At 35.5% G+C, this 25,302-nt stretch overlaps 1 protein-coding gene across 1 annotated transcript in view; it reads right to left on the minus strand.

The window, feature by feature from the left end:
* Nucleotides 1–25,302, minus strand: part of DNAJC1 (DnaJ heat shock protein family (Hsp40) member C1) — a 114,968-nt gene that overhangs the window by 66,291 nt on the left and 23,375 nt on the right. Inside the window, exons 2-4 of the mRNA XM_072854434.1 lie at nucleotides 7,788–7,889; nucleotides 6,920–6,966; nucleotides 281–446 (exon numbers count right to left, since the gene is read on the minus strand). Coding sequence (XP_072710535.1) covers nucleotides 281–446; nucleotides 6,920–6,966; nucleotides 7,788–7,889 — 315 coding nt within the window. The remainder of the gene's footprint in view (nucleotides 1–280; nucleotides 447–6,919; nucleotides 6,967–7,787; nucleotides 7,890–25,302) is intronic.

Below are 25,302 nucleotides of genomic sequence, written 5' to 3' on the forward strand. Positions count from 1 at the left end.
GAAGTTTTATTCCTCTTCCTCCTTCCAGTTAAAAACCAAAGAATCATCTCTTGCCATTTGTTACCAATTCTAGAAAAATTAAGTAGTTTTTAGATTACTATTTCTGATATGTTGAATATCTCATTCTATAATTATCACCATTTTAAATATATTCCTTTCAAAATACAGAAAATCCAAATTCGAAACAGGGAAAGTGGTAGAGATCCCTATAATAGCCAAACTTGTGCAGGAAATTCAATACTAATAATTGAAGCAAGTTTGATTTATTACCAATACTTACCAGCTGTTTTTCCAGGTAGATTGACCAAACCACAGCGTAATGACCCACTGTGAGTATAATGAACAAGAGTAATGCCAGCTCAGCATTGCTCATTTTTCTCACCCGCCTGTAGTAGAATACAGGCTGTCGCCAATCTGGTAGTCCATTGATCAGAATATCATCATACCTACAGTAGCAAATATAACAGGCTTTCATGGAGAGCTAAAAATGAAATAAGCCAAGCCATCCAATTATAAAACAAAACAAATGATAATCCACAGACCGCTTGAATAATACACACACAAAAGACTATTTAGGGGTGAGGTTTTTTTTAATAGAGCAATGCCTTGTTTTGTCAGCTGCTAGGCTTGCATCTGGAAACAAACAGAATCCAGAACCAAATGCTGGGGAAATGTATCTAGGCTTCTGGAAAAAAAAAAAAAGAAAGAGAAGTAATTTGATTGCTCCTGCAACACCCCCTCCCCACCCCCACCCACCCCCCCAGTTCATTCACTTCTGAAATAACAGACTTCTAGAAATGTAGATGTGTTCTACCTGCCTACTGGGCAGGTGTCCTTGATAGAAGTAAATAACAAGCCACAAACTACTAAACAGGTAGCAAAGAACAAAAGTCTCAAACACTAGAAACCTTTTTTTCTTTTACAAATTAAAAACACGAGTGTCGGGGGGAGGGGAGAGGTATCTTTGCTTTTGTTTTGTCCTTTAGTAGAACGATATCGATTAGGTAAAAATGCTGCCAGATCTAACATCCATTCTGTGTGAGATATGAATTTAAGTTAAAGGCTTGATTTTGATGTTAGAAAACAAAGTTCAGCACAGCTAGATGATTTTGATTTTCTATTTGAAAAGCTGTCTCCAAAATCAATCTATTTTAAAACTGTTTAATTTTACTAACACTACTGACTGTACAGAAACCATTTTATGACAATTTGTCAGTTTTTCTTCACACAAATGTCTTGAAATACCTTAATATGTCTGCAGTATTTTATTTACAGTCTGTTATCATGGATTTAAAAATAAACAAGCCACAGACATGCAAAACAGATTTTTCTATTTATTAACTTTTCAGAGTAAAGTTTCAAACAAAAATCTCTACAGTAAACTCAAAAACCTGTATGTTCAAGATGCACAACCTGTTAATCTTAAATTGAACACAACTCATTACATATTCTAATCACACCATTTCCAGAATTAAATCTGCACTGAAAGGCCTAATTTGGTGCAACACATTGACCAAAATATTTTAATTAAAAATATTCTGAGTTAGTCGCAGGCCTAATTACACGAATAGAAATAGGGCCTATATTGTCATGCAGGTCAGTAGAACTCAGTAGTAGGTTTTTCTCAAGTAAATTGACCGATCCAGGAATAATAGCGCAGCTGCTAAACTGCCAGTCTTGACATGTAAATCAATTTAAATGCAACAACTGCACTAGCTACTTTGATAGTTATTAAATTGATACCTTGGAGATGTACTAAAAAAAATTTCCACAAGCAAATTCATTTTTTAAGCAGAAAAAGAGGCAATGGTTTTCAATTTTAAAATATACTTTAATTCAGAGCATCTAGAAAAGCTGACTTCTGATAAAACATTTGTTCAAGTTGGCACCGTTATTTCTATGCAAAATATTTAACACCTCAGGATTCTGCAGTGCTCTGAATGCTACCAGAAGTAAAATTCATATTACAAAATTCTATCTTCTCTGATGATTATGAGAATAGTAAGATTAATATCCATTATTGTAAAATTTGAAGTAATAACATTTTTCCTTTCCCAGTAAGTCAGGACAAATTAACTACTGATGCCTTAACACAAACTCTGTTCAGAAAAATTGCTTAGGATGTTATTTCAGAACTAAAACTTCTACTTAACTTTTTGTTTAAGAATTAAGCAGCATTTTTAGCATTTAACAAATAATAATGCATTTGCTAAACATTTTATTGTTAGTATAAAAGAAAATATTTTAGAAACAAAACCATTTTTAAAACAAATTAGGTTGATAACAAGATTTCACAAAAGATGCTCTTCCTTTCAAAGCTTCAGAGAAATATATGTAGAATCAATAAAGATTTTTTTTAATACTACTATAAATTTATTAAACTTTTGTCTTTCTTATACACTAAAGCTTGTTAATTGATGTACTGAAAATGTGGCTACTGATTAAATAAGGTCCATATATGGATAATGGTAACAATATAGTAATATGTAAAACTAGATTGCAAACTAACATTTGGCAACCACATTCTATTATAAATTATCTGTTAAGAAAAAATAAATTAAGACAGCAGAGTCTCTTGCATTAAACACTTTAAACAGTGCTCTGTATTTACTAGGCTATGTCTGCTGTTCTGAACAACAGCCTCCAAGGATTAAGTCTCAGAATCAATGCTCTATTGATTTTACTATCAATGAGCATTATGGCTCACACGACTGGCCATTTTAAGGGAAGATAGCTTCTATTATAACCCACTTTTTAGAATATATACTGTTAAAAGATAAATCACTGCTTTCAATAGTAATTAAGCTCTGTATTTGAAAAATAAAGATATCAATGATTTTTAGGTTTTCAACTGAAAAATGATCCTACTGAAACTCAGAAGCTTCCCCTAATTTTTAAATCTTGATTTCCAAATTTAGGATGTGGTTTAATTAAAAGCAAGTTTCTCATTAAAGAACTTCTTTATAGAAACCCGTATTAACTATGAAAGATAGTTAATCCATATGCATCAAGAATTACATTCAAAATTAAATTACAAAGCATTCTTCTTTTGGCAACCTATACTAATTGTAAGAAAAAAAATCAAGCTGAAAAGGAAAATACATTGGCAGTATTTTTTCCTCAGACATACGTACACAGAATGCAGCAAGTCTTTGACATATGAGTATGCCTGCCAGTTGTCTCTGAAATGTAGCAGTCAGCAAGCTAAAAAAACCCCAAAGCACCAGTACAGAAACAAAAAGACAAAAAAAATCCCCATTTATAACTTAAGTTGAATCTTTATTTTAAAACTCAGGATTCCACGCAAGACTTGTTAGTCTTGTACTAACAAGTAACCAACTGCAAGATTATTAAAATCTCCTTCTTCTGTAAAGTTTCATGAAATAGTTTTTAGAGCTCTTTGTAGAATCAATTACATTGCAAGAAAAAAAAAAATCCATTAACTGTAGTAGCTAATTACAGTATCATCTATTTTAATATAATTATAATTTACTTTTCCCTTTAAGAGAGCCACTGCACTTCATATTTCAAATAATTTCAGAGATCTGATATAGTTTATATACTATAACCTTGAATTAATGAGATCTGTTCTGAACTGCGGGAAGACTGCTCTAGCGTTTTTTATTTTGGGGGCCTTTTTTCCTCAAGCTGTCAAAGACATCCAGTGCAACATCAGCCAGAACAATTTACACCTATGAATATAGACATTTAATTATAATGAGAGCTAAGATAAACACCTTTCTTACTCTAAACAAGTATATCTTGATGCCTTTGCAAATGCTTCCTGTAATCAAGCCCACATTGTTACAGAGGATAGGCCTGGTAGGTAAAAAAAGCTCCTTAAAATGGTAACAAACAATGAAATTAAAATCTAAGATTTTTGCTTAATTACAATTAATAGAAGTGCGTAAAACTATCTACTTTTTCATAAATTAAAAATAATCAAAGGCTAATAATATTTATCATAATCAAGCTGATTTACCAATAAATTCCCTAAAGTGTATTTCAGGAAACGCACCTATCTCTGCGTACCCTAAAGATAAACTTTTCTGTAGAGTTTCACACACTCTGCACTGTGTATACAAAACATAAAATATTATGTTCTGCTGCATGTATGTTTAATTTAATGTCAAACACTGCTACATTAAACAATGCTTCATGTATGTTTAATGTTAGAATATTAGAGTGTTTTGATTATGTATCAAAGTGTGTAAGAGAAAAGTACTAACACAGTAATGTTACTATATTCTGTAGTACTACTACTAATATTAGTATACTTCACAAGCAACTATATAACTTTCTCAGAAAAGCAAACCACATTTTAATTATGAAGCCCTGTATTACAATCATCAGTAGATGAACTATAATATTTTAAGAAAGGCTCCTCCCATCAGATAAAGTAAAAGTTCACTGATAAATATGAAAATACAAAGCTTTTAGAAAAATAATTACACATAGCTGACCAACAGACCTGTCTTTTTAGAACGCTGTTTCTGTACATGCACACAAACAATTAACACCTCTGACATTCACCAAGACATGGAGGAAGGGTGTAATTAGACCCAGTTTTATTGTTTCAAAATGAGTTAATCACTCACTCATACAGTGCAGGACCTTGTTCCTGCCTTTACTGGTTCCACCCTCTGTACACACACCAGGACCAATGCTGGATTACATCACTTTTGAGATGAATACTAAGAGGCAGGTACGGCTGACTTCACTGTACAGAAGCAGAAGTCTGCAGCTCACCCTTGTCGAGGTGGTGTAATCCCGTGCCCCAAACCATTCAGGTGTCCAGTTGTGAAGGGATTCCCAGCTAAACTGCCAGAATTCTTCACCAACTCATTTGTAAGAAATTGAACTAATTTCCATCTCATCCCATCAGGTCTTTGAGTTACTTTAGAAATAAAAACTACCACACTGCCAAGGGTCCAAGGGTGGGGGGGGGGAATCTAGCAGAAAGCCTTGTTCCAGCAGACCCAAATAAGTGTCTCTGGAATCAGGACAAAACTGAGTTGATAAGCCCTGAGAGACAAAGGGTGCAGCATAGCTTCTCCCCAGCGCACGGGCATGACAGTAAACTTCAAGCCACTTCCACTAGGTCCATCACCTCACACAATGCAGAGCCAAGTATCAACATCTGAAGTAGGAAGATCCCAAAAAGCAGCGACTCTCCCCTTTCCTTTGCTGTACGGTTGCAAGAAACCCATGAGTTACCTTACAACAGAAACAATATTACAGGGGGAGCAGCTCCTAGCACACTTAAGACTTGTTTTAAAGACATGCTACAGCAATGCCTTACAGGATACAGGACAGACCACCCTCCGTTTACAAGCTCAACTGAGAGTTTATCATTAGACTGTGTAATAAATCTGATCAATAAAGGTTTTCTCAAAGCAATGAGACCATATAGCTCTGCCACTCTATATGTTATTTCTAAACTCTGTGTAGTATTTCCAGAAAATTCTCTGAAGATAAACACTATTTAATCCACTACACTTACATTTAATCAACTATAGAAGCAATATCAACCGTACATCCACACAGTGCAAGAAAAATACGACACTGTAGACAATGTACAAAATAAGTTATTGATGATGAAATCAATCTAAGCTAGAACAATCTACTGCTACTTTAACTACTTTAACTAAATTTGTAATCACTGTGCTGCACTAATTAACAATATTCTCACAAACAAGTTGGCTAAGTTAGTCACATTTGTAATGTATGCAAGGCTTAAAAACAATTTTTACAAGCTATTGCATCACAGTTCCATGCAAAAAGCTGCTGTTACAGCTGCAAGGAAATTCCTAGAAGTTCCATGCTGGAACTAAGTTCCAGAGAGGCAATATCACCAAGTGTATGTAAACAAAAAGGTGGGAAAATTTTTGGGATAACTCACTTTTCAAGTGGTCTGAAACCACTTAGCTAACAATTTTTTTTAAACTTTCCTTGAGTAGAACTTCACAATGAAATTCTCGTGAGAGGTGGAATAAAAAAAAAATACAACATTTCCAGAAGTACTTCTATGAAGTACATTTTCATGACACTTCAAGAGAGGATTATCAAAAAGTAGCTAATCTGTACTATAAAACGTGGACTCCTGCCAAGACATCTACAAAGCCAAAAACCCTTCAAGAAATGCCTCATGAAGCCCTGTTTAAAGACTTATAAGCCAAAAGATTATTTATTAAAACTCCAATCCAAAAGCAAAACTCTTTCAGTGTCCCAGTTTTCCTGATAATCATTAGCTTAAATGGTCATCTGGGGGGTTCAAAATAGTCTTCCAGAAAGCAGATCAGCCCTAGGTTTTCAGTTCTTAATCCTACCCACTTCAGGTACTGCTGGACCTGCTACTGAAGCAGCAAGGACAACTATCATTTATTTTAAAAAAAATTATGCTATGTATATCAAAGTTTACATTATTATAGATAATACATCTGAAAGAAAAAACAATGAACTAAGCAACAGCAAATAATGTTGAAGACGACATACACTGGAAATAATCCCTAAATATCATGCAACAAACCCTTTATTGATATAGTGAGAAACAACTGACAGTTGAATCAGTGGCCTATATTTTCAATCACATCTTTAATAAAACAAGCAATGATAATCGACACAACTCAACAAAAAGTGATATAATTGTTAAGTGTTAAAAAAAATTGCTCCAAATAACATCTAGCTTTTAAAGTTCTTTGAAATACTAGTTTTAAAGGAGAATAACCAGTATATCACACAAAAATACACACCAGCTTCCCCTTTAAGCCACATACAATCTTTAACTAAACAGCTACATGGGAATGACAAAATTAAATTATGCAAAAAATTATCTGAAGAGTTACAATTAAGCCAAATAGGACTTCAATATATCACTGACATGAATGCTTTATTTAAGAACCTGTGCAAATTAACTCACCTCTGCCTCCTTTCTTCATCCTTTAAAACCTCATAGATGGCCACCAACTAAAACAAAAACAGAAAAAGAAGAAAACACACAAAAGAGTTTACTTTAGGATTGAGTTTATAAAGTTTGAATAGTTGTATCATATTTTACATTTGCCAACTAATGCTCTTTGCTGGTTTTCCCTTTTCTCTACAGCACTAAGAAGCAAACAGTATGCAAAAGAAACAGTGACATATTCATACACAAAGCGTCATCGGATACACAAACAAGTAACTCCTACAAAAGACTTTTTTTTTTCCCTCCTCACATCTGCCAAACGGAGTCTTGTCTTAGTTACACCTTAAAAATAACAGGTATCATTTGTTTCATCCTGAAGATCTTACTGAAATTAAGTAGCCCGCATTTAGTCACCAGAAGTATCTTTTTAAAGGTAGAGCTAATTACAACAGTCTTGTGGTTTCATTCTGTAAAGATTGAAAAGGCGAAAATTCAAAAATTAAAATGAATTATTTGCATTGAATTATGCCTACATACGACTTGCATTGAGAACTGATCAGAAATTTTCCCTACTGCTTTTGAAAAGACTATTTATAAAGTCTTACATAAAGTGCAAAACATATTTTCCTCCTAAGAGCATAAGTCTAAGTATTATGTTCAAATTATTTTTAATATACAGGTAAATACTAAATCTGAGCTATTCAACAAGTTAATTCCAAAAAAAGTGTACTTGGTTTTAATCTAGCTACATCAGGAAAAATGTAATTCAATGTTCTACTTAGTCATTTCAAAGGTGTACCACTGTTCTCACTAAAATGACATCATCATAAAAAATTCTGATTCTATTTTCCCTAAAACTTTTATTGCCACACATTGCACTTACTTGCCTAAACTGTGTTTCTGCGTTTTCATCTTTATTCTTGTCTGGGTGTAAAATTAGTGAAAGCTTTCGATATGCTTTCCGAATGTCTGCAGATGAAGCATCCTGAAAAAGGAAAACAAAGAAAACTGTCAGAAACTAATTCCCAGAACTTTGTCAAGATGTGAAGACAGTCAACCAAGTGCAGGGACTAAGGCAACGTAATTTGAGATGTCTAACCACCAAACCATGCAACTAGCATAGCTTAAATGACTGAACAATCATTCAGTCCAATTCATCTTCCATCTTAACTTCCTTCATTACCATACATCCACTACAATGATATTTGCCAAAACTTCCAAACACTTTCTTGCTTAAAAACCCGGGCACCTTCTGCACCATTTAAAAGTTCAAATAAAAACTGAAAATTATTGCATCTGCATATCTTCAAGACAGACATCATTTCGGCAAATTATCATGCTCAATTTCCCAAACTCAGGACTTGCTATGAACTCTTCCCTTATTAATATTTACATGTAATTCACCACTAATAGGACTTCCATTCAACTTCAGCTTCACCATGTCTAAAGAACTGTATTTTTCTAAAGTAGCTTCAAATTGCAGTCTTGAAGCTATACTGTAGCACTGACATCAATCTATACCTTAATCATTATAAGAATTGCACAAATTTTGGGAGAAAAAATAAAACTCAGAATGTAAAATGCATCAATGATGTACCAACTTAGCTGCACAATGCACCGATTTCTGAATTAATGACTGCTATTTAGTACATGCTATAAAAATACCCAGAAATGGAAGATTCTAAAGAGTTGTATTATATAGTATATAGGTGTTACACTCACCAGAAGATCCACAAAGCATCACATTTAAACAGAACTACTTGCCTTGGACATGTTAGTAATAGAATGCAACATTTTAGAAATCAGCTGTTTATCTGACAATTTTTATTTCTTGATTTTATATTTATTGTTTCCCAGTATATTCTCTCTCTCGAAATTACAGTGTCAATAGGGATTAAAAAACACCAAAACCCAGATCTGAATTAGCTGTGAGAGGAACAGAGCTGAAATAAGATAATAATTAATGCAATACTGTAATTAGTCTGTCAGGCTTTTTATTACAAATCATTATTTTCATTTTAAAATTTTCAGTTTTATAACATGAGGCTATAATAATGCTGTATACAAGTTTGGGCCAGGAGTGAATATTAGAGAAAGACTGGAGGAGAGGAAGGGGAAAAGGATAAAGCAGGGAAAAATGCAGAATTTGAGAAAATTCAGCTTTGAAATTGTATTTTAAGGAAGCTGGTTTTATCCCCTAATGCAAGACCAAAGTTTACATAGTCTCTTGTCTGTCAAAGGAAGGTGCTTTTATTACTCACAGGGAAGATTCCTCCTGAAAAGACCGCATATGCATTTTTTCATTTTTAAATTTTCCAACAGCTACTTCTAAGGCACGTGCACACCAAAGCAGAATTCCTCTGGTTAAGTGCCAGCTTGCTCCCAGCTTGATTACTGCCAGTGAGTTGTTTCACATTGCCATTGTTTTACAGGTTTATTTTTAAATCTTGATTAAAGGGAAGGAAGAGACAGTGACTAAATATCTATTCTAAGCACAAAGAAACATTAAATTCTTGAGATGTAGACTTAATAGAATTATATGAAATAAATGCAAAAAATGCAAAGTAAATAGATCTTTTAAAAATTAGGGATTGAGACCACGATAATCTCAAGAAATTAGTACCTCCAGACCGTGTATTTGGGATAAAACACAGCTTATTCCTTCTCTACCACACATTTAGATGTGCTTGGTATTATTGTTGGAACACTCCCAATGAACAGTTAAAAACCTGATAAAGCATATTAAAGAGTTGTCCCACAGTATTCTTCCAATTACTTCAAACAACAAACAAGCAAAAAAAGTTACAGTGTTTTCAGCTGTATCCGAACAATTTAAACTTTAGTTTTATTTGGGAGCAGCATGATTATTTGTCTAAAAGATCAGGTCAGAAGGTAGTTTATCTGTTTCATGCTTAAGCAAAGCAAGAGATCCCAAGTCAACTCTGAAAGAATAAAGTTGCTTAAATATTTGTTGTTTCACCTTAAGAAGTTGAAACAAAAAATTATAAATTTACAAAAACAGATTGTTCATATTAGTTACCAGAAATAATTTAAAGATTGTTTTGTTTCCCCTCATCTACCAACCCAGTCAGCCACTTCATAAACAATGTGGGCTTGTCTTCAAAACAAAATATACTATTTCAACACTACTATAGCAAATAAAAATCAGGAAATAGTTTACTGGCCATGGTTTTAGCTAAACCATGAAAGTAAGCTTTATGAACATATCAGCTAATTGAAATTAAGCCCCTAAAAGGTTGAAAAGGGGACAATAATACCAATAAGTAATTAAATCTGGGATGTTGCTGTAAATTATTTAATTACAACTGGTCCATATAAATTTCTAAAGCGACAATAAGTGTGCCTGCTAACCGATTCTTCACAATACTGTCAAACACAACACAGGAAAATGTTGTACGTTACATACATTTTGCTAATTAATGCTACCTACGGGTAACATTAGGCATCTTCAGGCAAGGTTCCAGATTGTCTAGGACCTGCGCTGAACAAAAGTGGTTGGTTTTTGAGAAAAGCCTCTCACCACTGCAGAACTTCCTAGCAGTGTATGACCCTAAACAAGCTACAAAACGATTATTTTCAAACTAATAAAGAAACATCTACCATACTGAAGTCAGCTGTTCTAAAAGACTTTCATTTACAGCTAACTGACTCTGCTGGCCACCTTCAGCAACAGTTCCATAAAGGCTGAGCAACAAAACACTGACTTAAGAGTCAGTGTTTTCTACAGACTAAGATACTATGTTGCATATTAGGACAGAAGTCCAAAGATTAGAGAGAGAAAGCCATGACCGCACTAAGGTTTTGTTTGTTTTAAAGAAAAAGCTCAAAAGACGCGTTGGATGGCTTCCTTTACAATTCAGAAATCTCGATCTCAGTTACATCTAAGGAGGGAAAAATAAAATCTGTATAGGCATATCAGTTAATAGCAGAAGGAGCTGGTAATGTTACAGCCCGCTAGTGCATTCAGTGATTTCTCCAACATTGTGCTTCAGGTTGGCAAGTTTTGCCACCAATTAAGGCAAATGAGCCTGTCACACTGTCTCCCTCATGTGGATACAAACATCAAAAGCATCACCCTATTTCTTGATAACTATCTTTTCAAAGCAATATTGTCCCATCATACTTCCAAGGTTGAACGTCTCTTTACACACCCGTTTCCAGTTAACGGACCTTACAATTTGAGAACTAGTCTCACTGCACCAACAGCACACACTTCCACATGCAGCATCTAAGTCCACTTTCATGAGTCACTGCTGTTCAGGAGGAAAAGAGGCAATACTCCATCACATATATTTTGAAAAACAAAGCATAATATAAGCACTTATATTAAAAGATAATGCAAAATGAATGCTCTAAGCTAAAATAAAAACTGCTCAGCTGTCAGCTGCATAGCTGGAAAAAATAGACATAGTAGACAAGTCAATGGAGGAAAAGGTGTTTTGTGCTAGAATTAGTTCTCAGAAATACCAAACTGCAAGTCTATATTTAGGTAGGCCACAGTATGGCCTCTTCTGCATGCAAATATGCAAGTATTCATGTGGGAATTTTTAAATTGCTAACACTTTATTGAACAAGCAGAGTGCCCATGTGTCTAGTTACATGACCTCTAGGCAGAAGTTAAAAGTTCAATCTTTTACACTTTTTCACATAATCCCTTACACTACAAAAAAGTATTTTAGCACACAAACAGAATTACCATTTGGAGGAATCAACAGTATGTCAAAAGTTAAACACATTTCTTAAGGTACTGTGTTGGAATTTTTAATTTTTGTCTAAAGGGTGATACACATCAGATTCCCAGGGTGGGGGAGAAGAGGAAACATTCTTCTCACTATTTATGTCATTTACTTTTGGCAGCTTGTTCGATTCAGACAATTAAAAACATATTACTAAATTTTATTTTATTCAACATCATTTTTGTATTCTCTAGTATTACCAAGAAGAGTTGTATCATTAGACTACAAATACATAAGGAGAAACAAAGAAAGGATTTTTTCACAACACATGAAGAAAATAATCTAAATAGGCATTTGCCTTCCATTTTTTTAAAATTAGATTCTTGCTGAAAATGCACAAAGATTCAAATCTGGTCTCCTCCTCTGTCTATCCAAATTCAGACTCCCACCTACAGAGTTCACTTCCACCTTTACAATAAATAGAAAAACTGGTGTAGTACAGTACAAGTATATTACTCCATTGCCTTCTGTTCCTAATGTAACTATGATTACTAATGAAGCTAAAAAAAAAGCCTCATTGTGGTCCCAAGACAATTCTTGGTGAACACATAACATATCAGATATTGCCATAGGCAAACAGTGATTAGGTCAAGGGGAAAAAAATAATCAATGTCTACATAGTTTTCACTTACTAACATATACAATTCAAAACCTAAATTGTTCCCTTGAGTGCAATGCAGTTATACAACAAGACTTAGTTACTTACAATTTAGCAACTGCTTCTAACGCAGGAAATGTGCTCAATTCATCTTGGGTTTTAAATATGCCTGCCAATGTCTTCAAATAGGTGGCACTATCTTTATTAGCAATGGGAAGGCACATGGTCCAGAGGACTAAATATGCGGATAGAAATCACATTTCTGTTGACTTGCAGTTTGCCCAATCACTTGTTAATGGGTGAAAAGAGAATGACATCAGTATATCTATTTCATTGCAGTGCTGTTGAATAACTGTGTAGAATTTTCCACAGCGCATGTTACTGAAGCTATACAGCAACCAAAAGTGACGATTGCATAGAGCACCAGCTGGCTGTATTTCAAGTGTGAACTTTATACCCGTAAATAACCTCACTGCAGGCGGGCCTTCATGAGGCCTTTTTCAGCCTTCCCAAATTATAAATCAAACTTATATAACACTTGTGTTTGGGGTTTTTTAATTCAAGAGCAATTCAAATCTATATGGTTTCTTAAAAAAAAAATTCCATTCAGAATTTTTGTGTAGAAGAAGGGGTATAAGTCACTACTTTCCTTTTGGTAACCATCAGGTATACAAGTTGAAGCAGAATGGTACAGAAAAAGAAACAAAAAGTAAGCTTTGGAAATTCACAATCACATATTTTTCTTCCATGACTTGAAACTGCAGGATGCACAGGCTGTCTCACAAAACAAGCAGGGACAGATAACTGGACAGACACTACAGCTGTCTATTAAACATTGTGTCAGCATTGCTACTTTCTACCTGGTTGTTTTCATGTGAAGTCCACAGAAAACTAATAACCATAAATGTCAGAGACAAAACAAATATTACTGTAGGCCAACAATTAAATATCGACAGTCCTCATTGCTTAAGCAACATGAAGGAAGACAGTGTGACCCCTCCGCCAAGTGTCTCATTCTCATATGGGGACAGAACAGCAACCACTGTTGCTCCACAACCCTTGTCTAGGTAATTCTTAGGATGGAAACCATATAGCTGTGACCCTTCTTCCAACCCGATTCTCACCCCCGCTTTGGTTCAGCATAAGCTGACACATACCTCTTCTACCTTTTTGAACACCATTCTGACTCTGGAAGCTTACCACCAAAACTGTATAAATTCAATGGCTTGCATTCGCTCTAGACTTTGCATCTTTTCTTTAAAAAAAAAAAAGTAAAAAGGTAAATGAGATTCTCTTAGAAACAAACAAAAAAAATTCCCACCATCAGTACCAATAGCCTTAAATGTCACAATACATATCTTCTGTGCACAATCACAAGCATTCCTGTTTCCTCAAACACCTTTCGGAAAGTAATTTCCCTTTAAAAAATAATAATTAAAAAAATAAAATCACAACTGCATGCTGTTTCTACACACAAAAATTGCTCAGTAGCACCAGGAGGAAAAACAACAGCTACATAAAGCAGACATACCCATATTTAACATGGTTGCTCCTCTAACAGCAGCAACAGCACAAGACTAAGAAATAAATGAATCTTCACCCATATCAAACTTGATTAAAACATTACTCCTGTATTTGCTTCACTACATGCATCCACTGCAACCTGGTCCTAATTTATGCTCCCATGACCAGATTAGTTCCAAGAAGTACACCTGAGTTTGCCAAGTTTGCACTTGGAAAAACATCTATGAGGGAAATAGAGTCTTGTAGCAAATTCCAGAGGTGGGAAGGACCTGCTGGCAATCCTTAAGAATATAACTCTAAGAAAGAAAAGCAAGTGTCTCCCAGAAGACCAAGCGTTATTTATGAACTTTTATAGTTAACAGATGCCAGATGAGCTTTGGCTTAAATTTCTTGCTGCATAACCTTTGTTCAATTCACCCTTTATTTTTATTGAACTTCTTTCTAAGACACTCATCTTTTTCAAGGATGTAAAATGAGTTAAACTCAAATCTGCTGCTTCTCTACAGATGAATGCTCCAAGTATACCCAGGCAGGAGAGATCTGCTCTGCTGCAGACCGAGCCATGTGTCTCACAACATTCCATTGATTTAAAGCGAATAACAGCACAGCAGGGAAATATGTAGGAACTAAAAATAATGCTAAAAAGGTGTTTTAATGCTTTTTTATGTTGCTAAGTTTTAAAGCAATTCATGAAATGAAAATGAATACAAACCAGCACAATGTATTCCTGTGAGCTTCTGATAACTGGCACAATCCCTTCACTGGCATGTTTGTTTCCAGGGGAGTTCGTCAAATGAAAGAAGACTCTGTTTTCAGCCTAGCGTGCCAAATGAATGAAAATTCTGCTGCCTCATGCTTGAGAAACCCAAAAAAGTGTGTTCTCCTCAGCACATGTGCACAATTACACAGGCTTAGGTTTTCTTAACTATTTGAACAACAGTATTTATATGTAATTTTTTTCATCTGTTGAAACTATTTTAGCCTCTTACCTTTTTTACTTAGATTTTCAGAAACTGATTATTTAGGAAAAATCAGATTGCCCAAGAGAACACTGTCATGTATAACCATCCGTTATGATTTAGCATGAGCTTTGCCAACACTCATGCTACACTCACCAACTCTCAACATTTTTAGAATTACTCTTCAAATTCAAAATGGAGAAAAGCTATCAAACAACAACTGAGGACATTATTCAAGCCAATACTAATTCAAAATCCTGCCTACTGTTATAGTTTATTTCCATTTAGTTTTTCATTCTGGTAGTTCAAAAGGAAGGAATGAGTAGGTATCCTTTATTTATTTCACATGTTCTTCCAGAAACACTATTACATATTTATTTTGATTACATTTTATATATCACATTTATTGTTTACATATTTATATAATGTGTGTTATATATATTTCTATAATATAGTTGTATATATTTTTATATACCTGTGTCTATTCCCTTATAGGCTAAAGAAAGTTGTTTCTAGGTAGTTCGCTTGAAAATCTGCCTATCGCATCAGAGATTTCCAGTCTACAGCTCTCAGATAAAAACGTTACCTATAAAATTCCTGATCCTGCAACATATTCACAGAAACTAAATTGCTACAAAGACAGACCACTGCTTTTACAGTCCAGGTTGGTAGGGAAACTGCAGTGCATTTCTTGCTCAATGCCTTTGCCCCTAGATAGCACAGCCCCCTGATTTACAACACAGGTGACACTATACCCAAGGACAGCTGAATGCAGTCCACACTCACCACTGTGGAGCATCAGTATAAGAAGGCAAAGACTTTGAGGCGTTGGATCTGACAAGTTCCAACCCTTCCTACATCATAATGCACAAAACATGCTATTTGATTGCTTATATAGTTTTCTTGCTACATTTCAGCTTTAGTATGTTTGCAACTTCTTTCCAGAGGGCAAGGAATAAAAGGAAATTAGAGAATCAGCAAGGCTACATCCATACCAGGCCTTTACCTCCTCCTCCTGCTTATCCTCTTCTCATTACACCCTTCCACCAGAACTGACATTACTGACCCATACGCTCCTACACACCTAGCCTGTCCTTTCAAATAACTGCTTTCCAGATCTCGATTTAAGTAATTTTTTGGAGGGAGATTAAGACCTAAGTCTGTGGTCATTAGTAAAGAAAGCCAAAGACCAAAATCAATTTAAAAAAAAAAAAAAAAACAAACCACCAACCAAAAAAACCAAAACACCAATGCTTCAGCTACTAATTACTGAATTCCTGTGTCACCTGAACTGTTGCTGTCACTTTTGTGACAACATTTTTGACTTGTAAGATCTAAAATTTTTCATATGTTTGAAAGGTGTTTATTACCCTCCCTTCTGACATCCAAAAAATGAGGAAAAGACATACAAGAGACAGGATATAGGATGCATGTCTGAAAATAAAATATTATAAAGCCATACAAGAAGCCAATAGAGAACAATTATCTCCAACACAGAAGTTTTCAAAAATCTACCCATTACTTTACGCATCAACACAACATTTACATGGTGAATAATCCCCACAGGCATCAACTTTCAGAAAAAACATTAACTATTTATTAGCAGCTTCCTCAGCCCTATCAGCTGTGGAGGACACCAATTTATATGCCCATACACCCACACACATCCATCTTATATATATTTTCATACAAACAGAGATGCTAATATAAAAACACATGTAAGCAAGCATACCTCCCCAGCAGTCCTTAATGCTTATACAATGCTCTAATTTATATTTGTAATTCTTGCTCAACTTCACAAAGTAGTTTAAGAACACAGTTAAATAAAAGCTGTTACATAAGCTTGGAATGAATACACAGTGACCATTTTCATATCTTAAGTAATGTTTTTAATGCACAACTTTTTTTAAACAAATGAGAAAAACATGGGTATCATGAAGCTTCTTTTGCAGGCGAAAACACAAACTGGAAAGAAAATAAATCATACCTTGAATAGTTAAAGGATCTAACTGTCAAAAATGAAAAGGTGTATCAAACTGGATTTTATGAGGTCTGTCCCAGGTCCACTGATACTCAATATTTTAACTGGCAAGTTGAATTACAGAATCACTATTAAACTGGTATTCAACACTAACGTGGGAAAACCTACAAAGGTGCTGTCTAAGAGAAGGAGAATTTTAAAAGATCTGGACAAATTGGAGAATTCCTCTAAAACAAAAAAATGACATTATTTCCTAAGTGAAAGACTAACGGTCTACATCTGGATAGAATTCATCAACTGCACAAACACAGGATAGAAAAAAGCAGTTAGGCAGAAATGATTGGTGAATCACAAGCTGAGCATGAGTCGGTGGCATGATGTCGCCTTTCTGTGCAGCACAGCCCACCGTGACACGAGCAGTATGGCAATAAGCAACCATGCCATTTCACGCAGCAATTGTAAGACCTCAGCAGATTGCTGCGTCCAGTTCAAACAATGCAATTAAAGAAAGCTATAAGCCTGTTTGGAAGATAAGCAAAAAAATCTGAATAATAAGAGATCTAGGAGAAAAAACAGTGACTTGTTCAGAAAAACTGAAAGAAGAAGAGTGACTTAAGCCTAAAGAAAAGGCAGCTGACACAAGGAAATAACACCTTCAAATATGTAAAAGGTAGCTGTAAAGAAAAATAGAATAATTGCCTTGTCTGATCTATCAGGGCTAAGCAGTAACACTCAGATAACAGCACAGGAAGATTCAAGTTAGGTACTAGGAAAACTTCCTAGAAGCATCACTGGCGTATCACTGGAACAGACTGCTGAAGTCTCCTTTACAAGCAGGTCTTGCATACATTTGTCAGGCGTGACTTAGATTTAACTGGTCCTGTCACAGCAGGGTATAGTAGGTCACTAACAGTCCTATATTTTAGAATTTAAATATCCTTTTGATGATCAATTTAATAATGACTCTGAAAATATTCCAACTGGATTTACTGCATCTGTTTATGTAGTTTAAAAGGTCCTGGCTGAAAGACAGTATTCTTGTCACACTGAAGATGACAGATGCTCATGCTGGAAGAGAGTCAATGAGATTTTCACAAAACCTAAAAGGGCTTCAAAAGGAGTGGCAAGTATCAGAAGGTGGCAGGAAACACGTCTTTGCTATGAATTTGAAGTCCCATGGGGCCCTGGCTCCATGACTTGACCGCTAGGCATTAGGCTTATTTTTCCTTTTACATAGCAGTTACTCTGAACTACTAAGAAAGTCATCCTGTAGTAGATGATCACTAATAAGTCATCCACATAATTTGAGTTTAGAATACTTTCTCTATCCATTATCAGCTTTAGCCTTGAAAGATAATACAGAACAGATATGATCAGCAAGGTTCCTTGAGAATGTCAGATGAAAATAAGGACTAAACTGAACAAGAAAAGCAAGCAGGAATTTCTACAAATATCATTAAAACTTAAAAAAAAATTAAACTATTCCTTTAAAAATGTTCTGTATTTGGTTTATTATAAATACATACTTAATTCCTGCAACAAAAACACCTAAATGAGGATATGGTAGAGCCACTGTAGTAAACCTTAACCAGGCACAGCAGTTATAATTTCTTCATTTATGACAGAAAGCAGGAGCACCTCTCTCAAAATCATATATATATTATATGTTTACAATATATTTATATGTTTTCATAAATACATTTAATATATTTTCTATTTGTTTCCACCCTTCTTTTCTTATTGTTTACCTAGTTTCTGTACCATACTATATTTCTGACTAATTTTGTAGAAGCAATGTTATTTTTTCTTAGTTTAAGGACATTTAAATATAGCCCTGTCCGCTGAACTTGAGGTTTGAGGTCTACATGTACCTGAGTCTGCAGTCTTTCATTTGTTTGTTTGTCCTTCTGGAAGAAGACATGAAACATTTACTGAGATCAAGAAATTTTTCATCTCGCTGCTACAAAATCCACATTGTTCAGTTTGGATAAATCCTTAATACCTTTCTCCAGAAAATAACCATAGTTAAATGAAAGGCATAAAAAAGAAGATTGCATGCGTGAGGTGGTTATGTTTTCCACAAACAAAATCGTATTAGGGGAACATTACTCTCCTCCTCCCTCAAGGAGAAATTGTTCCACCATTTGTTTTTGGCATACAGAACAGAAAATGTCTACAAATCTTGAGATCTTAAAAAAACACCAAATTTAAGTAATTAGGGGGGAAAAAAATATTTTTTTAACTTCAAACCCAACTGATCAGAAGTGGCAAAATGCTGCATATTTTTAACCAAAGATGCTTCATTACAGACTATGTTAAGGTAACTTTGAGATTATATAGGATACTAATACCTCTGAAAGCCCTAAAATACATTTACAAACCTGTATTAATTTATTAAAAAATGTATTTCTATGAGTGTTTTTTCAAATACATTGCTTCAAATAGCTGGGTTTATAAAGAACTACCAGCAGTATTTATCAAATTCCTTCATTCTTTACTTAGAGTACTTTCTACTGAACTAGTTAGGATTTAGCCCTACCCGTCATGTAGGAGAGTCGCATAATGATCCCTTTATACTCATTAACTACCATTTTAATGAGCTATTACTACCTCGGGACTCAGAAGACCTCAGGGAGGTTGTAACATGCCACTACCTATATAGTAATTCACTGCTGAGTTAGTACATAGCCTCCTTGAAAGAATATAGGAATGCCCTCCATCACTCTCCGTAGTACAGATGCCAGCGTCAGCAAAATTTCTGCGTGTAAGACACATCCCAGCCTACAACTTAACAAACATCTCAGTTAAACTCCAATAAGCTTAAAAGATTGCCTATTACTATGGCCCACAACTTGCTAAAAGTTATCACACTCCTGAGAAAGTAGGCTGAAAGCATGAGTATTGCCTGACCACCTCAACTCACAGTTTGATGGCATAAAATATGGCAAATCTGATAAAGGGCCAGGGCAGAAGGCAGGGGACACTAACATCCCAAAAGACTATTGGCAAAACCTGGCAACGTCTGTATGAGCCATAGATTAGCCAGCCAATGTTCAAAGGTACCTGGATAAAGAAATCAAGTGTAGCATTAGGAACCATCAATTAAAATTCACACAGAAAATTAATTTATAAGCAACTGAAAGCTAAATAAAATTAAATTTTAAAAATGGTGCCCATATTAAATAAGCCACGTATATGCAATGACTTGTGATGGAACTGCCTTGAAGAAAGCCCTTCCCATTCACTAGCAATTTTGTATGGAAAACTGGTATTACGGTCACTAAAAATGCTGATCTGACATTATTTGTAGTGAGAATGAACCAAATAATCCTTAAGGAAGATAACTACTTCTCAAGATTTATGGCAGCTGTGGGCAGATAACTGCTACACACAGTGGCACACTGTTCCCTGAATTGCCCTCTATGTTTTTCAAATCAGAACATTTGAACTGAACCACACAGGCCCAAGTGAGAGGCAGAAAGATCACTTCCCTGCTTTTCATAAAGCCATTCCTGCAAGCAGTTACTGCTCTTCTCTTCCAGTACTACCTTGGAGGCATCATTTGCATCAGGGAAGGAGGGAAGTAATTCATACTGCTTCCCTCTTGGCCTGCAAGAGTCAGAAGAAGAACAGAAGACAGACTCTACCCAAATTTGGAGACCCTCACAATGGGGCATTCCCCTACAGAAGCAGCCTAGGGAACAGCTGGTAGAGGCAGCACATGCCGACCTTCTGTTCTCACAGCAATATCCACAGCAAGGCTGCAGCTGAACCAGACGCTCTGGAAACCCAGACAAGTTTAGAAGAGACAGAGGGCAGGTCTGCACAAGGAGGGAAAGCTGCGAAGATGACTGTAATGTAAACACTTCTCCCGATCTACTTTAAGCATTCTTCAGTTAGGTGAGTGCAACACCCAACAAGCTCATCACTACAAAAGGCAGTGGGTGTCAAACACTATGTGCCTGCTTCTCTCCTTATCCAGACATAAAAATAATTCAGCAAAACCAAGCCTTTTCTGCTGGGAAGCTAAATAGCCTGTCACCACCATCAGAGGGCTGAGAGAGGCAAAATAATAGCTCTTACCCAACATTCCCTCTGAAGTCACAAGTGAAACAGACTGGGAAATGCTCCCCGCTCCTAAGAGAAAAATAAGTAAAGGGGCAAATACCAGTTTTTCAGCCACTGATATTAAAAGGCAGCAGCTGTGTGGAGCATATTTGCCTCCCATCATCCCCCATAGAGACCTATTCTCAAGTCACAACAGCAGAGTTGGAAGTGGACAGCTGAAGAGATCTCTTGCTTCCTCCATCCCCATTTTCATTTCCCCACCATCACAACCAGAAGTAACAGATAAGAGGAATTTTCTTCTGGATAGCTAGTATTTTAAGGATAGCTCCTCAGTCTGGAAGCAGTACAGAGCAGGACAGAGAGCAATAGCCAACTGCAGAAACTACAAAGTTGGGTGAGCAGAGCTGGTAGCAAGGCAAACACTGAAAAAGGAGAACAGACCAAAATAAAGGGGGAAAGTATGCCTTTTTCTATGCCTGTGAAAAAGAAGAATCAGCAGTTGAGTGAGCAGCAATAAAAACTTGGCACAGGTTAACTATGCTACCAGAAATCTGTTTCAGCCAACTGACCGCAGAAGATAGTGGCTATTACCAATTCATTTACTTGCCTCTCAACATGGGATTACAGGATTATCAGCATCAAAGATAACAGTGCAAGTCAGAAGATAAGACTGTGGTCCTACTGCCTCAAGTAGAAACACTGACATGTAGAATATTTCAAATGCAAAAGCTACAGGAAAAGTTTTGCCGTCACAGGACTTAAATGAAGCAAAGAGAAGTCCTCTACACAGTATTCTAACGTGGGTTCTCCCCCAAGTTTTCAAGTTATAAAGTCAAGACTAAAAGAAAGATCAACAGACAAGCGAGAATATATTTAGTAGGTAACTTTTGACACAGGTGGAGAGGAAAGGACTGAAAGTGCAAGCCCGCAAGCTACTACATGGAAAAAAGCATTCTGTTACTGACAATCCTACAAGTATCAATAATAGGCCAAAGCCACATTTCCCTTTGTCTCATAACCTCAGCCATGGAATCAAATCCAAGAAATGAAAAAGGATTCCATCAGATGCAATTTCTTCCTCTCATAACTTATCTTTTTTGGAAGGAAAAAAACCCAAACACAAAACAGTGGTGGCAGAAATACTGCAAAACTATTTCTGAAAAAATCACTCACAGTAAGTATACCACCAGCCAAAATAAAAGAAATATTTACTGCAGGGTGAAGAAACTGAGGAAGCAGGAAGAAAGGAAGAAGGGGACTAAAATTAGTCCGTTTCCTCATCTAGCTCCCCTCTTCCAATTAGTCCCACACGAACCCTGAGCCAACTTTAGGCAGATACCAGCAGTGGAAGCTATATACCCTGTGGCAATGTTGACAAAGAGCCCACTGTTGGCAAACAGACCAAAAGGATAAAAATTTTTGGTCAAGTTCTATTTTTGTTCTTTGAATCAAGAGGGAGGATGGTACCTTTTTTCTTTTTTCTTTTTTTTTTGACGTAGCAAGAGAAGCTATTGTTAAAAAAATAATGAGATTGTTAAAAGATAAGATTTGAGTTTAATTAAATCTAAAATATAAACTTAGAGTTTAAAAATTAAGGGATAACAAATATGATAAAGATAACACATGCTACAGACAATAATGAGTATTCTGAACAGTTAAAGGCGATTTGGGAAGAACTTGGTGGTTCCCTGAAAAGGAACTACAATCTGTCGTCGTTACTCCTGCCACTCTGTCTGTATGCAACATACAGAAGATGAATGACTGCTTACCCAGTGAGCAGATATTCAGTATTTTTCTCCACACATTTGTTCATGTGTGGCCTCATCTGCTCTTACCTGCATGCTGTTCAAACACATTTGGAAGCCGTGGTTATTTGTTTTGAAGCCCATCACAATGGCATCAGAGTTCATCAATAATATTATTCAACATTGTAGCATCTTAACACAAAAGCATGCATTACTTTCCTTTTTTTATAGATTGCAAAATGAGGCACAGATTAAGGTAAAATCTTCAGTAATCTCAGGTGCTAATTTTATCTCAGATATTATTTTTCCCAAGTGCTCAGTATTAAACAGCATTCCATACATTCAGGGCACAGACTTTAATCGACTTCAGCTGCAGCTGCAAACCCTCAGCATTTCTGCATATAAGCCCCTAGTATCTCAAATTATGCAACCAGAATTGCAGAGCACTCAAATCAATTAGTCACCACTTGGGAAAAGTTTCGTTTAAACGACTTGCCTAGCATCACATAGGAATTCTGTGGCAGAGAGAGGAACAGAATCCAATCCTCAAGGGCACTTTTCGTCTGACTAGCTTACCCATGAAACCATTTTTTTTCCCCCCTACAATCTTCTCCCCCACTCTCTACATACTCTCAACATCTACAGGTTAAACAGTTTTTACAGACAACAGTCTCTTTCAATACATAAGCCTGAAGCTGCACTGGGGCCGGATCTCTCCCTGAGCCTGAATAAGTAAAGACCCTGTAGAATATAATGTAGTGAATTAAATATCATCACAATGAACAAGCACAAAGAAACCAAATTAAGATTTGAGACATTCTGAAAACTGACATTCCCTAATTTTACAGTATGCAGTCCCAGAAATTTGTTACTAGTCTTTAAAAGCAATATTAAGGTACATGGCTGTTGTACAAAAAGAGAAACAAGTAGATTCAAAAAGGAAAAAAATATTTGCATAAGCAATGCAGACCTGCTTCATAATACTAACTCAGAAGCAGCAGGTTTTTCCCCTCCTTCAAATAAATCCCAGCTCTCTGAAGAATCATTTTGATTCTAACAGGCTCCACTAAATTGCAGAATGATCTGGCTAGTTATCAGCTTGCCTATTTCAAATTACAAATCTTAACACAAATATAACATAAAATGGATTATTCCTTAAAACAATAAAAGTGTAACGTTTCTGAGAGATATGCAGTAGTAGACTTGTATCTGCACAGTACTAAAAACCAGCATATGCTGTATCATTTTAGAAGGGCAGGGAGAAATCAGTAAAGCGAGTGCATCCATTAGGAAGGGGAAGGAGACTGCACGTATTACAAGCAGATGAGCCCAGGTGTACAAGGACAGTTCTGAAACAGGCAGTGTCCAGGCAACTGATGATTCTCTTACAGAAAAAGTGTACTTTTTGTCTCAAAAGACCCAGAAGTATTTACCAAGCACTTTCTGCAAGGCATATGTATTTTTATCATTTAAGACAAAGAAGCACAAGACCCAGCACCTTGCAAAATCTCTGAAGTATAATGAAAGTAATGAGATTCTAAAAATAATGGCAGCCACATGAGAAACCAGCTAAGCGTTTTAATTACCAATTCTGTTATGGTACAACAAAGTTCTTCCTTAATAATTCAGTAGAACTTCTCTACACATGAGGGTACTCCAGAAGCACAAATGGAGATGTCTGCTTTCAGACCACAAATGACTGCAACCTTTTTTTATCCAAATTACTTGGAATCTTGTTGAAATATAATTTGTGAGGCACATTTTCAGAAGTTATAAATAATCCAGAACTGTTTTGCTTATGTGAATGGCTTTGTTAACATTTATCAATACAAGACATACTTGCAATAATTTTGTATCACCCCTATCTCATTTTATCACCACATTTAATGTAAAACATTTGACTAAGAATTAAAAAGCCTTATATGCCCTGGAAGACAGACTCCATCAAGCCGAATAAACATGAATAATCCAAGTCTTTTGTTAAAAAAAAAAAAAAAACAACAAACAAGAATCTAAGTATTTGTAGTCATATTTTTGAAACAATATTTCATGTATTTTATATTTGATGTCATTTTCCTGCACTATGTAAGAATAAAAAAAAACTTAAAATACAGAACTATACTATTCCCACATGAGGCAATCAAAATTTGCATGCAATTAAAAAACATTGTTTTAAAGATTAAAATTCCAACTCCACAAGTTTCCAGGAATCCTAGAACTCATGCATGTATTTACATGGGAGTTAAATACGACTGCTGCCTAAACACTGGTAGAATTATGCTCCCAAATAAACTGACAAGCACACTAAGCTTTTATTCAATAATATTTATAGATCTACAGTCAGACTTAAATATCCATGAACTGAAAAATTATAGGCACCTTTACAAGCAAGACAACTTTACATACGGAGAACAGTTTATCTTACCCAAGAAAACCTTTCTGTTTATATTGATCTAGAGTTGCATGAAAGAGTCTTGTTTATAAAGGATTCTTAGCATAGCAAGCGTTCCTTGAAAAACTGAAATGAGGGCAATTTCCACAATCATCTTAATTTAGATGGACTTTACATACAACACATAGGTTATAATCTATATGCATACATACTTCATGTACTGTTCTTCACATGAAAGACTTCAACAAAATTTTTTAAAAAGTCTTCACTACCACCTGCCTCTTTTCAACTAATAATGTTAGGTAAGACCAAGCAGGGATCTAGAGGAGAGAAGCAACTCTCAAAAATGAGGAAACTACAAAATAAAACTGGGA

Source organism: Ciconia boyciana, chromosome 2 (genome assembly GCF_034638445.1).
Source record: "Ciconia boyciana chromosome 2, ASM3463844v1, whole genome shotgun sequence".
NCBI lineage: Eukaryota > Metazoa > Chordata > Aves > Ciconiiformes > Ciconiidae > Ciconia > Ciconia boyciana.